This window comes from Helianthus annuus, chromosome 7 (genome assembly GCF_002127325.2).
Source record: "Helianthus annuus cultivar XRQ/B chromosome 7, HanXRQr2.0-SUNRISE, whole genome shotgun sequence".
Taxonomy (NCBI): Eukaryota; Viridiplantae; Streptophyta; class Magnoliopsida; order Asterales; family Asteraceae; genus Helianthus; species Helianthus annuus.
The window spans coordinates 2,469,348-2,488,004 of record NC_035439.2 but is presented as its reverse complement, the minus strand read 5'-3'; the positions used below and the strand labels follow the sequence as shown (position 1 = coordinate 2,488,004).

General features: G+C 40.0%; 1 protein-coding gene across 1 annotated transcript; it reads left to right on the top strand.

Annotated features, from left to right (window-relative positions):
- The first annotated feature begins 10,649 nt into the window (after positions 1-10,649).
- On the top strand, positions 10,650-12,116 carry LOC118480591. Its single transcript, XM_035975684.1, has one exon. It carries the CDS (start codon positions 10,650-10,652, stop codon positions 12,114-12,116), a length of 1,467 nt encoding a protein of 488 aa, XP_035831577.1.
- Positions 12,117-18,657: the final 6,541 nt, after the last annotated feature.

Genomic DNA, 18,657 nt, shown 5'->3' with positions numbered 1-18,657 from the left:
ACTCAACAAGACATGGTGAATAAGTTTGCTAACGCCTTACCTCCAAAATGGAGTTCTTTTATTGAGTTGTTGAAGCATACTGGAACTCTAGACACGGTTAACATCTATGAGTTCATTCAGAAACTGGAACATAAAAATGATGAAGAAATCAGGAAAGCAAAGCGAGCTCCCGCTCCTCAGAATACAGAAATGTACCTTCCAGGCTTCGATGCCTTGGCAAGATCCGCTGCAGCTCAGCAACCTAAACTGCAAACTGCATTTGTGTCCAACACAAGTTCCTTTCCGTTTCCTCAATCAACTGCTGCTCCGGCTTTTGATCCAAGATCATATATTCCAACACCTCAAGTTAATCCAGCACAACCTCAATTCGATCCGAGGTCTTACATTCCCGTCCCAACACAGCCACAAGTCCAACCACCACAACAACAACAACAGGCTCATTATACAAACAATCCTCAACCTCAACCTCAAAACCCTAACACAATCCGAGTCGATAATTCAAACCTTTCACACATCAGCATTGAAGTTGCTAAGGAGCATATGGAAATTATCAATACAATGGTCAGTGCTTACTGTGGTTTGGTAGCAGGTCAGCTTGGAAACATCAACATGACCAATGAAGATTATCAACAGATCGACAAGGAAGAAATGGAGTTGATGGATATCAAATGGGCTTTTGCTAGTGCAGTGAGAAGGGCAAAAGATTTCATGGCTCAAAATGGAAGAACTTCGTTGGAAGGAAAGAAAGATACAAAGTATGGGTTTGATATTAACGCCGTTACATGCTTCAATTGTGGTAATAAAGGGCACTTCAAACGTGAGTGCACTCGACCAACAAAACAAGGCAATCACAACCCTTTCAGAAACCAGACAAGTACTACAAATGTGAATGCCCAGCAAGAAAACCGTGAAAGGAGGATTGTGGTAGTTAATAACAATCAGGGCCAGCCTGGAACTTCAAATCCCAATCGGGCTTTGACTGTTCAAGCTGATGAGGGATGTGACTGGTCTGTGCAGTTTGGTGAAGGTGATCAAGGAAGTGGAACAGCTTGTTATGCAAAGATCATCAATCACATCGAGCATGTTCATAAAGAATAGTTCTCTGAAAGTGATGACAGTTCTGGTTATTCTGGAAGTTCTGATGAAGAAGGCTCTGTTTCTGGGGATAATCAATCAGAGTCTGATGTGAAGGAGGAAGCAGGTTCTAGTGTTGAGGATTTATTGAATGAAGCTGATGAACTCATATGTCAGAAATCAATTCTGATCAAGAAGGCTGCTACTACATCCAGGGAAATGGAAAAGTTCTTTTCTGAAGACGGATCTTTTTCTTTTCAAACTGCATTTATGACAAATGTGTCAGCCTCTTCGAGTCAGGGTTCAAACCGGACAATTCTTCAAACACAACCTCTAAGCAACAAGAAACTTCAGCATCCATGAAGCAAAGTCCTCCAATTATTGAGGACTATGAGACATCGGATGATGAATCAGCATTGGATGGTGTTCCAGGAGGAACTATTAATAGTCATTGGATTGTTGATAGTGGAGCATCCAGGCACATGACTGGCGACTTACGGCTCTTATACGACGTGAGAAATATTAGAGGAGGGTATGTCGCATTTGCGGGAGACAAAGGCGGATTTATCACTGGAGAGGGAAGTATCTCCAATGGTATTGTGTGCTTCGATAAGATCAATTATGTTAAGCAAATTGATCATAATCTTCTCAGTGTGTCGCAAATCTGCGATAAAAAATTCTCCGTGCACTTTGATGATGCCGGATGCTATGTGCTGAAACCTGGATTCAAAATTCCACAAGAATGGATTCTCTTATCGGCTCCGAGAGTTAATGATCTTTATATTCTCGACATGAGCCAAGCGATTACAACATCTGCACAAGTCACTTGCTTTGTCTCGAAAGCCACAGAAAAGGAGTCTATATCTTGGCACAGAAGAATGGGACACATTCACTTGAGAAAGATGAGCCATTTGGTGAAAAATAATCTTGTGAATGGTGTGCCTGTGAGAAGTTTTCATTTACAAGATATCTGTGTCTCGTGCCAAAAGGGGAAGCAAACAAAGAAATCTCACCCTTTGAAGAAAATCAACACTGTCAGCATACCTCTCGAACGTCTTCATATGGATCTTTTTGGACCTATGAAGCACAAGACAACATTCGGAGATGCTTATTGTCTAGTTGTTACTGATGATTATTCTAGATTTTCTTGGGTATCCTTCATGGCACACAAGAGTGAAACTCCTGGCATCCTCAAGGATCTTCTTACAATGTTGGAGAATCTCTATTCATTGAAAGTGAAGAGGATCCGAAGCGACAATGGAACCGAATTCAAGAATCAATTTATGGATGAGTTTTGTACTTCTAAAGGCATTCTTCATGAGTACAGTTCTCGTTATACTCCACAACAAAATGGTGTCGCGGAGGGGAAGAATCGGACGATTATAGAAACTGCAAGAACAATGTTAGTAGAGTCGGAACTCCCTATTCAATTCTGGGGGGAGGCTGTATCGGCTGCATGCTACACGTTAAACAGAGTTCTTACAGTAAAGAGACATGGCAAAACTTGCTTCGAACTCCTTCAGAAAAGGAAACCGGATCTTTCTTACCTAGAACCGTTTGGTGCTCCATGTACTATGATTGAGCCGGATGGAAAGTTTGGAGCGAAAGCTATCGAGGGTTTCTTCCTTGGATACGCTACTCCGAATTTTCGTGTTTGGAATCTGGCTACCAAAAAGATTGAGCTATGGAGTGAAGTGAGGGTTCAAAGGTACACGAGTCCTGTTAGGGCTCCGGGTGATCCGTGGATGTTCGATTATGATGGACTATTTGACTCCTTCAATCTGCCAACCTTTGACGAAGAGTCAGCAGCGGCTAGGATGTTGTTGGAAAGTGACAACGCTGCTGACTCGCCTTTGGTTAGACCTATTGTTGTTGACCCACAAGCTTCTTCGTCTGTCAACAATATGGTTCAAAATGAGGTTTATGAAGATGCTGCTGATTATAATGAATCCTCTGAAGATGATGAATATCATGATGCAGCTGAAGGATCTTCGGCTCCAGTTGCTCCTGTTCAAGGTGCCTCTGTTGATACACCTCATGTGCAGAATGTAGACACTGCTGAAGGGAATGCATCCACCTCTACACACATTCCTGGTGTGGAGTTGGTTGTTGATCTTAATCTTAACAATCTGGGTATCAATGCACGTGTGTCAGAAAATCCTGAAATGAGGATTCATGATACCCACCCCCAGCAGAATATTATAGGAGATGTCCATCGCGGTGTGCAGACGCGTAATCAGCTGAGAAACAACCAGAATGCTGGTTTGTATTCAGCTATAAGAGAATCTGGTCTTCAGAATGACTGGTCCTTCGCGTGTTACGTGTCACAAGAAGAACCAAAATCGTGGAAAGAAGCGTTGAAAGACAATGCTTGGGTTGAAGCCATGCAGGAAGAATTGCAGCAATTTCAAAAGCTTGGTGTTTGGAAGCTTGTTGAAAGACCTGAGAACTACAAGAAAATTGGCACTCGATGGGTTTTCAAATGCAAGAAGGACGACCGTGGAGTGGTTATTCGGAACAAAGCACGTTTAGTCGTTCAAGGTTTTCGACAGATAGAAGGGATCGACTACAACGAAGTCTATGCACCTGTTGCACGTCTGGAAGCAATTCGGATCTTTCTGGCTTATGCCTCATTCAAAGGATTCAAGGTTTACCAGATGGACGTCAAAAGTGCATTCTTACATGGTGTGGTTGAAGAAGAGGTGTACGTCGAACAGCCTCCAGGCTTTGAAGATCCTATCAATCCCGATCGGGTTTGGTTGCTCAACAAAGCTCTCTATGGTCTTCATCAAGCACCGCGAGCTTGGTATGAAACCTTATCTAACTATCTGCTGGAGAACGGTTTTCGAAGAGGTCTTATCGACTGTACTCTTTTCATCAAAGAACAAGATGGAGATCTTCTTCTGGTACAGGTATATGTTGATGATATTATTTTTGGTTCTACTAATGATGTCTTGTGTAGGAATTTCGAGCGCATTATGCAGGATAAATTCGAGATGAGTGCTATGGGAGAAATGACCTTTTTCTTGGGCCTACAAGTGCAACAAACTGAGTCTGGGATATTCATCCATCAGACTAAATATGTTGGTGACATCTTGAGCCGGTTCCAGATGTCTGATGCAACGCCCATTGGTACCCCACTGCCACAAAATCACGGAATTACTCCAGACTTGAAGGGTGAAGCTGTTAGCACCTCATACTACCGCGCAATGATCGGATCTCTTATGTACCTCACAGCATCAAGGCCAGACATAATGTACCCAACGTGCCTGCTTGCCAGATATCAAGTCAACCCGAAGGCCTCACATCTTGCAGCTGTAAAAAGGATTTTTCGTTATTTGAAGGGTTACCCTGACACCGGTCTATGGTACCCTAGGGATAATAACTTTGACTTGATCGCATTTAGTGATTCTGATTTTGGCGGATGCAAAATCGACGGCAAATCCACAACGGCTGGATGTCAGTTTTTAGGAAATCGCCTAGTCACATGGCAGTGCAAGAAGCAGACGTGCGTCGCTACATCAACATGCGAAGCTGAATACATTGCTGCCTCAAGTTGTTGCTCCCAAGTTCTTTGGATCCAACAACAATTACGCAACTACGGTTTTGAATTCCTAACTACTCCTATTTACGTTGATGATTCTGCTGCATTACAGATCACTAGAAATCCTGTGCAGCACTCAAAGACCAAACACATCGAAATCAAATATCACTTCATACGTGATTGCTTTGAGAAAAGGCTAATCGATGTTGTTAAGGTCCACACCGATGACCAACGTGCCGACCTTTTTACCAAAGCATTTGACAAATCAAGATTTGACTTTGTGTCTCGAAAGCCACAGAAAAGGAGTCTATATCTTGGCACAGAAGAATGGGACACATTCACTTGAGAAAGATGAGCCATTTGGTGAAAAATAATCTTGTGAATGGTGTGCCTGTGAGAAGTTTTCATTTACAAGATATCTGTGTCTCGTGCCAAAAGGGGAAGCAAACAAAGAAGTCTCACCCTTTGAAGAAAATCAACACTGTCAGCATACCTCTCGAACGTCTTCATATGGATCTTTTTGGACCTATGAAGCACAAGACAACATTCGGAGATGCTTATTGTCTAGTTGTTACTGATGATTATTCTAGATTTTCTTGGGTATCCTTCATGGCACACAAGAGTGAAACTCCTGGCATCCTCAAGGATCTTCTTACAATGTTGGAGAATCTCTATTCGTTGAAAGTGAAGAGGATCCGAAGCGACAATGGAACCGAATTCAAGAATCAATTTATGGATGAGTTTTGTACTTCTAAAGGCATTCTTCATGAGTACAGTTCTCGTTATACTCCACAACAAAATGGTGTCGCGGAGAGGAAGAATCGGACGATTATAGAAACTGCAAGAACAATGTTAGTAGAGTCGGAACTCCCTATTCAATTCTTGGGGGAGGCTGTATCGGCTGCATGCTACACGTTAAACAGAGTTCTTACAGTAAAGAGACATGGCAAAACTTGCTTCGAACTCCTTCAGAAAAGGAAACCGGATCTTTCTTACCTAGAACCGTTTGGTGCTCCATGTACTATGATTGAGCCGGATGGAAAGTTTGGAGCGAAAGCTATCGAGGGTTTCTTCCTTGGATACGCTACTCCGAATTTTCGTGTTTGGAATCTGGCTACCAAAAAGATTGAGCTATGGAGTGAAGTGAGGGTTCAAAGGTACACGAGTCCTGTTAGGGCTCCGGGTGATCCGTGGATGTTCGATTATGATGGACTATTTGACTCCTTCAATCTGCCAACCTTTGACGAAGAGTCAGCAGCGGCTAGGATGTTGTTGGAAAGTGACAACGCTGCTGACTCGCCTTTGGTTAGACCTATTGTTGTTGACCCACAAGCTTCTTCGTCTGTCAACAATATGGTTCAAAATGAGGTTTATGAAGATGCTGCTGATTATAATGAATCCTCTGAAGATGATGAATATCATGATGCAGCTGAAGGATCTTCGGCTCTAGTTGCTCCTGTTCAAGGTGCCTCTGTTGATACACCTCATGTGCAGAATGTAGACACTGCTGAAGGGAATGCATCCACCTCTACACACATTCCTGGTGTGGAGTTGGTTGTTGATCTTAATCTTAACAATCTGGGTATCAATGCACGTGTGTCAGAAAATCCTGAAATGAGGATTCATGATACCCACCCCCAGCAGAATATTATAGAAGATGTCCATCGCGGTGTGCAGACGCGTAATCAGCTGAGAAACAACCAGAATGCTGGTTTGTATTCAGCTATAAGAGAATCTGGTCTTCAGAATGACTGGTCCTTCGCGTGTTACGTGTCACAAGAAGAACCAAAATCGTGGAAAGAAGCGTTGAAAGACAATGCTTGGGTTGAAGCCATGCAGGAAGAATTGCAGCAATTTCAAAAGCTTGGTGTTTGGAAGCTTGTTGAAAGACCTGAGAACTACAAGAAAATTGGCACTCGATGGGTTTTCAAATGCAAGAAGGACGACCGTGGAGTGGTTATTCGGAACAAAGCACGTTTAGTCGTTCAAGGTTTTCGACAGATAGAAGGGATCGACTACAATGAAGTCTATGCACCTGTTGCACGTCTGGAAGCAATTCGGATCTTTCTGGCTTATGCCTCATTCAAAGGATTCAAGGTTTACCAGATGGATGTCAAAAGTGCATTCTTACATGGTGTGGTTGAAGAAGAGGTGTACGTCGAACAGCCTCCAGGCTTTGAAGATCCTATCCATCCCGATCGGGTTTGGTTGCTCAACAAAGCTCTCTATGGTCTTCATCAAGCACCGCGAGCTTGGTATGCAACCTTATCTAACTATCTGCTGGAGAACGGTTTTCGAAGAGGTCTTATCGACTGTACTCTTTTCATCAAAGAACAAGATGGAGATCTTCTTCTGGTACAGGTATACGTTGATGATATTATTTTTGATTCTACTAATGATGTCTTGTGTAGGAATTTCGAGCGCATTATGCAGGATAAATTCGAGATGAGTGCTATGGGAGATATGACCTTTTTCTTGGGCCTACAAGTGCAACAAACTGAGTCTGGGATATTCATCCATCAGACTAAATATGTTGGTGACATCTTGAGCCGGTTCCAGATGTCTGATGCAACGCCCATTGGTACCCCACTGCCACAAAATCACGGAATTACTCCAGACTTGAAGGGTGAAGCTGTTAGCACCTCATACTACCGCGCAATGATCGGATCTCTTATGTACCTCACAGCATCAAGGCCAGACATAATGTACCCAACGTGCCTGCTTGCCAGATATCAAGTCAACCCGAAAGCCTCACATCTTGCAGCTGTAAAAAGGATTTTTCGTTATTTGAAGGGTTACCCTGACACCGGTCTATGGTACCCTAGGGATAATAACTTTGACTTGATCGCATTCAGTGATTCTGATTTTGGCGGATGCAAAATCGACGGCAAATCCACAACGGCTGGATGTCAGTTTTTAGGAAATCGCCTAGTCACATGGCAGTGCAAGAAGCAGAGGTGCGTCGCTACATCAACATGCGAAGCTGAATACATTGCTGCCTCAAGTTGTTGCTCCCAAGTTCTTTAGATCCAACAACAATTACGCGACTACGGTTTTGAATTCCTAACTACTCCTATTTACGTTGATGATTCTGCTGCATTACAGATCACTAGAAATCCTGTGCAGCACTCAAAGACCAAACACATCGAAATCAAATATCACTTCATACGTGATTGCTTTGAGAAAAGGCTAATCGATGTTGTTAAGGTCCACACCGATGACCAACGTGCCGACCTTTTTACCAAAGCATTTGACAAATCAAGATTTGACCTTTTTACCAAAGCATTTATTATTGGTAAACGGCATTAAGGTCAAGCAAGAGTAAACCAACATCGGAAAATCATTTTTGTAAATACCTTTGTGTTTTAAATTTGTCTTAGTTTATTGATTTTAGGGGGAGTAAATCCAAAAATCGGAAAATCCAAAAACATCGAAAAATTTTAAAAACACAAAAACAATAGAAAAACAAAAATGAGTTTCCTGGCGAGCAAAAGAGAAAATGATAGTACATCAGTGGTCTATCTAAACCTCTTTAAACCTTAAATGAAAAACGATAAGCAGCTCTATATAAGATGTATCGGTAGGCTCACAATCATTTTAAAGTGTGCAGGGTGATATAAACTTAAATCGACTGAAGACCAGGTGGGAACCACTCATTGGCATATGGTCTTAGTACCGAAATTTCGTTTGATAAATTGCCGAGGTTCTGAGATATTCGGTCTTTATGCTGCTTATCATCTGGGTATCATGGTTGTATCTTTTACCGAAAAATAACGGGGACGCAAGTCTAGATCTTCCATGATACTATACATACGTGTACATATTGCATACGACCTCAATAAGTGATAAACAATCACATGTCCAAACAAATAAGTGATAAAATATCACATTTATCCGGGAGTCAAGTTCGTCTCTCTGCTGTACGAAAGTACTGACCTGTTCACGGACTTGCTCCTGTGCCCTCATGCATATGAAAATCAAGTTCCTCATCAATAAGTGATTATATCACATAGGGCTTGTTTTCAAATCAAAATAAGTGAGAATCTCACATCATATACGGTCAAACAGATGATAATCGGTATACTCACCGGTAAGATGAACCCTCGTGCATACCTTGATACGGGAATGTGTCGTGATGTGGATGAACACCGGTCGGTAAGTATAAATCATACCTTAACGTATCCCCTCGCCATGATTACATCTGATAAGTTGAGTTTATGTGGACAACAATACCGATAATTGTTATAGGATGCTTATCTTAATGTTAACTAACTGAACAAAGAGAGTGTTTTGGCTTGACCGTGCACTGATATGATTCTCTTACCCTCGAAACTCGCAAAAAGAATGTCTGTATATATTTATTTACTGCTTAACTTTTATTGTCTTATTTTAAACAGTTTTGTCGTTTGGTGCATATCAGCACGACATTAGCGGTGATGTCGTTTGATAACACTCAAAGGATATTAAAATTGTTGTCTCTTAATTTATTCAAAAAATACCAAAAAGATTTTAGGTTTGTTTTAATATAAACTTTATAAAAGCCAAAAAGATTTTATTTCTATTTTATTTTCGATCGTACGATGTTGGATCTCGAGTCTTCGTTACCTGAAACCTGTCTGAAAACCGAATTGACTAAATCTTCATAAACGGTCGAAATTTGCAAGTCTTTGAAAGTTAAATCTAAAATTGACAAATTTATTAAACTTTCAAACTGTCGGACGGTGTTTGATTGAAACATGGTCATACGTGTGTCACTTGTTTATGCTAACTATATTCCAAGCAGTTGTTCTCATTACGCGTTTAGATTTCTTGCATGTGCAGATCCTAAAGGCAAGGAGAACATAGTCGATGACAAGCTTCGGAATGAAGACACGACGTGAAGGCTCTCAAAAGATGAAGATGATCGAGTTGCCGCTGACCATCATCAACACCTCAAGGATCTCAAGCATTGAAGATCAAGTCATTCACGAGCATAACTCTAGGGGGAGCTTATGTTAAGGGGGAGTTTGTCAACACACTTCCTACATGAAACAGGGAGTTTGTTGATACACTTTTTGCTTTCAAGACGTGAAGACTTTGAAGATCCTCCGACATCGAAGACTTGAAAGGACGTCAAAGACTTGAAGACACGAAGATCGAGACAAAGCTACAGCCAAGGGGGAGTTTGTTGGTGCACTTGTGTCTGTACTTTGTCTGTATCTTGTCAATATAAAACGATGTCCTTCGTTAGTCTTGTAAGTTGGACCAAGTCAACCTTCCTCCTGGTTTGACTTGGCCAAACAGTTAGAATAAAATTGTAATTTGTTTGTGTCGAAGGATGTCTCATCGAAGGATACTTTAGATCCTTCGATGAGCTCGAAAGATGGACCTCGATAGATCATCCTTCGAGGTATATATATAGGTCCTTCGACAGGTTTAACATCGATAGATGATCCTTCGATCATCTATCTGATCCTTCGATCAGCATACCTGATCCTTCGACCAGACAACCTGTGTTTGGGTATATATACCCATGTAGTGTGTTCATTTCATTTTAGACACTCGAGACACAAGAGAGACAGAGAGATAGACACTTCTGTGAGAACACACACACTTAGAGAGTTTGCAAAACTGATTTGTAAACATTGAGCTTGTAACCGAACCTTTCATACGTATTAATACAAGTGGTGTTAATCAGTGAATATTGTGTGTCTCTTGTTTGTGCTTGTTTCATCTCGGTTTGCACTCTAGCTTGGATTCCGCACTTGCTAGTGTGTTAAACATAACAAGGATAAGGTTTAACCTCAACCTCCGAGGGACCTACACAGACTTAACAAGAAAAAATAACTGAGCTAGGCTCAAAGGACATGTTGTGCAAGATTTTGAAACATTAAGTACAAAACTCGTCAAGTTTTGCGTTAAAGGACACCGTCTGAAATTTGATACAAACATAAAGGACAAAACTTGTATATTAATTTTCGTTGATTCATCCACATCATACTTAATATTTCAATTCAAATCTATTTTTTTTTTGTTTGGTTATACATTTTAGATGGATCGTAACTATTGGATGTATGAAATTAGACGTACTGACCCAAGATTTGTGACCAACATGAAACTTTTTCTTAAGATTGCTCAAGAGGATAGTGTGAAAAAAGGAAACGAACTTGTTCCGTATCCTTGTATGGAATGTAAAAATTTTACCGACTTCAAGGATATACGAGACATCGGGTATCATTTGTTGAAAAATGGATTTATGTTTAATTATACTTGTTGGTCAAAACACGGGGAGTCACTTGCTAATCGTAGCAAAACCTCAATAAATTTAGGCTCTAATTATAATGATGAGAACAACGCTTCGCATATTAGAGATGACAGTGATAATTTAAACGAGGGCTATGATAATATAAATGAGGTCAACGATAATTTAAATGACATGCACAATGATTTGGAAGCTAATGCTGATGACAGTGATCTAGAAAAACTACAACAATTATTTGCCGACGAACAAAAACCGTTATACGCTGGTTGTACAAAATTTTCTAAGCTTAGCGCTGTGTTAAAACTCTTTAACTTAAAGACAAACTACAATCGGAGCGATAAGAGTTTTACATGTCTATTGGAGTTATTGCACGATATGCTACCCACAGACAACGAGCTACCCATATCTGTGTACCAAGCTAAGAAATTGATGTGTCCAATGGAATTAGAGGTGGAAAGAATACATGCATGTCCCAATGATTGTATGTTGTATAGAAATCAGTACGAGAAAGCTCATACGTGTGTTACATGCGGTGAATCGAGGTACAAACATAAAAATGAAACTAATGATTATGACGACGATGTGACGAAAAATGGGCCTCCAGCTAAATTATTATGGTATTTCCCTATTATACCGAGATTAAAGCGTTTATTTGCTAATCCTAAAGAGTCAAAGTTGTTGTGTTGGCATTCTGAAGAGCGTAAGGATGATGGAAAGTTAAGACATGTGGCGGATTCACCTCAGTGGAGAAACTTTGATTATGATTATCCCGATTTTGGAAACGAGGTTAGAAATATACGATTTGGTCTTAGTTCAGACGGTATCATTCCTTTCGGAAACATGAGTAGCCGTCATAGTACTTGGCCGGTTCTTTTATGCATCTACAACCTTCTTCCATGGCTATGCATGAAAAGAAAATACATAATGATATCATTGTTAATTCAGGGTCCAAAACAACCTGGTAATGACATTGATGTTTATTTGTCTCCTTTGATTGATGACCTTAAAACCCTATGGAGCTCAAGTGTAGACATGTACGATGCTTATGAAAAGACGAACTTTAAGTTACGCGCCATGATTTTTTGCACTATAAGTGATTTCCCAGCATACGCCAATTTGTCAGGATATAGCACAAAAGGTAAACTAGCTTGTCCTGTATGTGAAAACGAAACAAGCTCTATAAGATTAAAACATTGCAAAAAAAAACTGTGTATATGGGACATCGACGATTTCTTCCACGAGATCACCATTATGTAAGACTCACAGAAGAGTTTGACGGAAATGAGGAGCTCAGAAGGGCTAGGAAAGGTTTTGATGCATTTTCACGAGTAGAAAATATGAATACCGTTTTAGGAAAAAAAATCTTGTACCGAGACCAGAGACAATTGGAAAAAGAGGTCCATTTTTTGGGATTTGCCTTACTGGAAAAGTTTGGAAGTTCGACATTGCCTAGATGTTATGCATATTGAGAAAAATGTGTGCGATAGTTTGTTGGGCCTATTGCTAAACATTCCTGGAAAAACTAAAGATGGGATTAATGTTCGTAAAGACATGGAAGAAATGGGAATACGTAAAGACCTTGCCCCTGTTGAGAGAGCTAAGAGTATTTATCTCCCACCGGCATGTTATACCATGTCACGTGAAGAAAAAAGGAAGTTTTGTCAATGTTTACACGATATTAAAGTTCCATCTAGTTATTCAGCAAATATTAAAAGGCTGGTGTCAATGAAAGAATGTAAATTGCTCGGTATGAAGTCTCATGATTGCCATGTTTTGATGACACATATGATTCCTATTGCAATTCGCGGGTTGTTACCTAAGGAAGTCCGACATACAATCACAAAACTTTGTTTGTTTTTTAACATGATTCATTCAAAGATTATTGATCCCGAAGCGTTGGATAGTTGGGAGAAGGATATTAAATATTACCCTTTGTGAACTAGAGATGTACTTTCCACCGTCCTTTTTTGATATAATGGTTCATCTAGTATCTCATATCGTAAAAGAGATAAAGTCCTGTGGTCCTGTATTCCTACGATACATGTATCCCTTTGAAAGATACATGGGTGTGTTAAAAGGTTATGTGAGAAACACTAATCGACCAGAAGGTAGCATTGTTCAAGGGTATACATCCGAAGAGGCGACTGAGTTCTGCACAGGTATTGATATCACAACATTTATAAAATAATTGAGTTTTGTTAATCATAAATGACATTGTAATACTTGATTTATTTACAGGGTATTTGGAAGGCGTTAGAAGTATTGGTGTCCCTAAATCACGTCATTCAGGTCGACTTGCAGGCGTTGGAGGAGTTGGTAAGAGATTAATCACCCCACCATCTGATGAGATAAAAATTGCTTATTTTACAGTTTTACAACACATGACATGTATTGCTCCGTATGTCAATGAACACAAGAGTATACTACGGTCGACACACTTGCGCAAGTCAGATAATTGGTATACCAAACAACATAACGAGGGGTTTTGTGATTGGTTGAAGAAAAAGGTGGAGGAAACTTATGGTGAACCAAATGTTGATACAACTGTGGAGAAATTGGGGATGGGGCCAGATTTTAGAGTAATATCTTACCAAGGGTATGATATTAACGGTTATACATTTTACACTAAAAAACAAGATGATAAAAGTGTAACGCAAAATAGCGGAGTCACACAAATAGCCTCAAGTACAAAGGGTGACAAAATGATAATCGCCAAAGAATCATATTACGGTGTCATATAAGAAATTTGGGAGTTATCGTATGATTCATTCACAATACCTTTGTTTAGATGTAAGTGGGTCAATAATCGCACAGGTGTTAAAGTTGACGAACATGGTTTTACACTTGTCGACCTTACAACGGATGGGTATAAATCAGAACCATTCATTCTCGTGACTCAAGCCACACAAGTATTTTTTATCAAAGACCCATGCAATCCAAGATACCATATAGTATTGCAAGGTAAGCGACGTATTCTTGGTGTTGATGATGTTGACGACGAGGAAGAATACAACCAGTTTGACGAATTACCACCATTTTCTGTCGGTATTCAACAGGGTAACGACTATATCACCGTTGGCACCTCATACTTACGACGATCTGACCATGACGACGGGATATCTATAGAAAAACCAACCCAAACCAAGAAGTCAAAGGTTTGATATATATATATATATATACATATATATATACATATATATAATTAAACTAAACTAAAGTTATAACAAAAGTTTTTTTTTTTTTTTTTTTTTTTTTTTTTTTTTTTTTTTTGCAGGACAAACAATGATGAATACTTACGATCTGAGCACAAAGAAGAGATGTTTGTAAATAAACCAGTTATATTCCATGTTTTTAGTCTACAACTATGTTTTTCTTTTATGAATTTATGAACCTATAATATTATTTTCATACTTACATATTTACTTAAATTTTCGTACTTATGCATTTACTTAAATAAATAGATTATATCTCTTCATTACCCCAAATTTAATAATCATATTCCATACCTAATGATCATCATTTTATCCAAAAGAATGGTATTTTGGAGGGAAGAAAACAAAAACCCTCAAAAATTGCAAATCCCGCCCAATTTCTTTACACCCGTAACTCTCTCAATCTTCAGAAGATTCCCCAAATCAAAACCCCCAAAATCTTCCATCTTCCCACCATTACTTCATTCGCATTTTCATCTCCGCCCATTGTTTCTCGATCTGGTTATCTGGTAAGATCTTCATACTTTTCTTAATTTCTAGATATTTACAACATTAATCTCTATTTCCTACTGTGTTTGCAATATGGATTTCTAATTTCGCCTTGAACTATAAAGCGATTGGAGATTTAGGGTTTTAGTTCACTGTTTAACGAACGAGGAATCAAATTGTTTGATATCATACCTAGGGTTTATTGTTGTTCGTGTCACTATGTGTGTGATTTGCTTTGCTGTTTAACAAACGGGGGTTTACTGGCACCACTGATCATGAATTCATTCAAGTAGAAGAACCTTTGAGAGAGTATTTGGTCAATTGGTCCATTGATGTCATCTCTAAATTAGACTGTTAGACAGTCTTGAAGTGGACAAACCCCTTTCTTTCAGTATTATTTTCGGTATACACAATATAATATTCGACCAAAATATTCATTATTAAAACAATGAAACTTAGTGTGATTCTCAAATTGCTTTTTAAGAAAGCAGATCCTCAACTTCCTAAGTTATCAATTTTTATAAAAAGGCACGAGTTTGTTTTTTCACAACCAACAATCTATTATATTACTTGCAGACAAAAGATCTTTTGACTTTTTGCCATCTTGGGGTATGGTGGGGCGTGGGTTGGGGGCATGGTGCGACACGTGGACTGAGGCACACAAGACCAAAAGCTAATTTCAAAGGGATATGGTGGGGCGTGGGTGGGGCATGGTGCGACACGTGGACTATGGGGCACCCAGAACCAAAAGTCAATTTCAAAGGGGTATGGTGGGGCGTGGGTTGGGTGGCGTGGAAAAAAAAGCCAATTTCAAAGGGCTAGTGCTCTTGCCAATGAGGTTCCGCCATATCATGTCATGTGGGTTGCCCTGCCCAACGCCCGGGCTGAAACCCCCGCCCAAACCCAAGCCCACCCGGGGTGGTGACGTGGGCGTTTGTACCCAACCCAACCCACGCCCCAACCTCCGCCCCATACCCCATAGTCTTAGACAAGTCTTTAAGCATAAAGTCTTTACAACTCTTTTCCTTGACCTTAATTGAATAACTGTTCTTAAAACGAATTGATCTACCCTTGAAAAATCATCAAAGATCAAACCCCTTTCTTTCAGTATATCAGTGCCACACACTCAAAATTTATACTTTAGTGCATTATTTGAAAGTTGAAAGCCAATATACCAAATGTCACGAGCTAGAAAAATACACATATAGTCAAGTTACTACTTAGTGGCCATTGTTGATGCAGATTTTGTGTCCGATGCTTGTCGAATAGATTAGTTATTATTTTACGCTGAATTTGTAATAGTTAGTGAAACGGTCTATCGAACGTGTATAGACCCGCTCGTTTGAAGTGGTCAAAAGAGAGGGTTATTCGGTTGACCGTGTGTGTTTGCAAGACAAGGGGTGTGACTATAAATAGAAAACCCTTGCCATTTGCAACACAAGAGAGTTAGAGGAGGTTTGAGACCTCACCGGGAGAGATCACCACTTGGTCTCTCCCCGGATGTATACTCCTTTGGTATTAGTTCGGTTATCATATAATCGGGCCGATTTGTAATGTTTTACTACCGGATTAATACAAAGTTGTTTGTTTATCATCTCTAATCTCTCCCGTCTTGAACATAATCATGATAATCACGGTTTCGGTCCCGAAACACGGTCCTACAATTGGTATCAGAGCCATGGTGCCCGATTTAGTAAATCTAACCGTTTACTAAGTCACATGTGCTCTAGATCTGTGATTTTTGTGCTTCTTGTTCAAGATGTAAAAATGGTGAAAATCAAGAAAAACCCAGATCTGACCCGAATGGATGGGTCTGACCTTACACGAAATGCATCAGAGGGTTATGTATTATGTTTTACACCATGTCTTTCAAGTTTTCATCATCAAATGTGTGATTTTCGTCAAATCTGGAAAACTAACAGTGGCTGTGTTCTTGATGTTCTTGGTGGTTTCATACCCCGAAAGATGAAAAAGATCCAGTTGTTGTGTATCGAAGGATCATCAATCTTCGAAGGGTCATCCTTCCTTTCTCGAAGGATCATCAGTTTTTCGAAGGGTCATCCTTCCTTTTTCGAAGGATCATCAGTTTTTCGAAGGGTCATCCTTCCTTTTTCGAAGGATCATCAGCTGTTCGAAGGGTCATCCTTTTTTATTTTTCGAAAGATCCAGATTTCGAAGGATCAGCCCTTGTTTTCATACCCCGAAAGATGTAAAGGTGTCTCGAAGGATCATTGTCTTCATACCCCGAATGATGTAAAGGTGCTTCGAATGATCATCAACTTCGAAAGATCAGACAGATTTCGAAGGATCATCCTCATCCTCAACAACTTCGAAGGATCCAGATATTTGTGGGATCCAGATCTGATATGTTCGAAAGATAGCAACTGATATGCTCGAAAGATATGTTCGAAAGATATGCCATGTCCTTCAACTGATATGTTCGAAAGATATGCCATATTCTTCGTTCTTGGCACGAGACAGATTTCGAAGGATCATAGAGATCAGAAAAATTGTTGGGGTTGCTCATTTAATTCACTTGGAGTCGGGTCGGGTGTTCGCGAAGATTATTTGACCGGGCTTCCAAATCTCAACATCAAATTCGTACGAATTTGGGAGCGCGCGGGATGATGCGGCATGATGAAAACAAGAGATGATGAAAACTTGATTTTTGAAAAATGTGGGGTAGTCACGGTTACCGATGAAAATGTCAAAAATGGTGACGTGACTACTATGGGCCAAAAACAAAACGGTATGTTCACTTCCGCACGTCAATGTTTATGATTGTTATCGGTTATTCGTAAATGTTCGAAAGCATTTTGTTTATTGTCATATTCTCGCATTTGAAAACGAACGTATGAACCTGGAATGTCAATACCGGTCCTAACGAGTTCACAAAGTCTTTGGAGGGATACAAGTCGGATCCTACGGGGTACTAGGCGAAATTTCTTTATCAACTAGAATATGCAACGAAGAAATATTTTTGTTTATTGTCATATTCTCGCATTTGGTAACGAATGAATGAACCTAGAATGTCAATACCGGTCCTAACGAGTTCACAAAGTCTTTGGAGGGATACAAGTCGGATCCTACGGGGTACTAGGGGACGTTCTTATTCAACTTGAATATGCAAAGAAGAAAGTCGTTTTCGTGATTTTTCGGAACCGAGAACATTCAATGAAGATTGATGACAGTTCCGCTCAGTGGAGGGAATTGGTGAACATTTGAAGATAAATTCTACTCAGTGGAGAGAATTTGTTATGTGAAATTGACGACAGTTTCTTTGAAGTGGAAAGAATCTGTTAAGGTTTAGAGATTTTACCAAAGAAATGGGGGGATAAAAATTTTCATATGTTGAATTTCTTCGGTAAATTTCTAAACGCAATCACAGGTGGTAGAGTTTGTGATTTTCTGGTGATACAAACGGTTCTGCGTGGAATGTTTTGCACAGACACATATTTGAGGATTTTAATTAATTCTCCAGCCAGCGTGAAGAGTTTTGCACGGAAACATACAGGTATCTAAAGTCGACAGTAGTTTCAAAGCGCTGTTTACTGAAGACCTGGGGGAATCTTTATGAAAGTTGATAGTTCAAGGTTGAAGACCTGCAGGATTCGGTTTTGAGTTTGATGTTTCTTTGGGATTTTACAGGGATCTGGGGGTAACTCAATCCGTTGAGTTCGCAAATGATGTACTTGGTCAAGCTGACTTCCTGAGTACTGATGCTGAAGATCCGTAGTGCATTACGTGGTCAACTTCACAAAGGCGAGACAATGAGATCTGGATGTAGTTCAACTAAGCGTGCTGTTTGGTTGAGCTTGCAAGGGATACACTTGGTCTAGCTGACTTTCCTGAGTGTTGATGCTGAAGATTAAAGTGCATTACTTGGTCGATTCCACAAAGACGGTTTACAGAAGACAGTTCACCAGAAATCTCTATCAATGTAGTATGCTTGAAGATCAAGACTTGATGCAGTTTTTTAAAGAATGGAACCCTTATCAAATGCCAGTTGGAGTATTGGAAGATCAGCGGAAGATCGGTCAATTGAGCCTTTTGAGGAAATTGCACAACACCCAACACGGATACGCGTACTTTGAGGG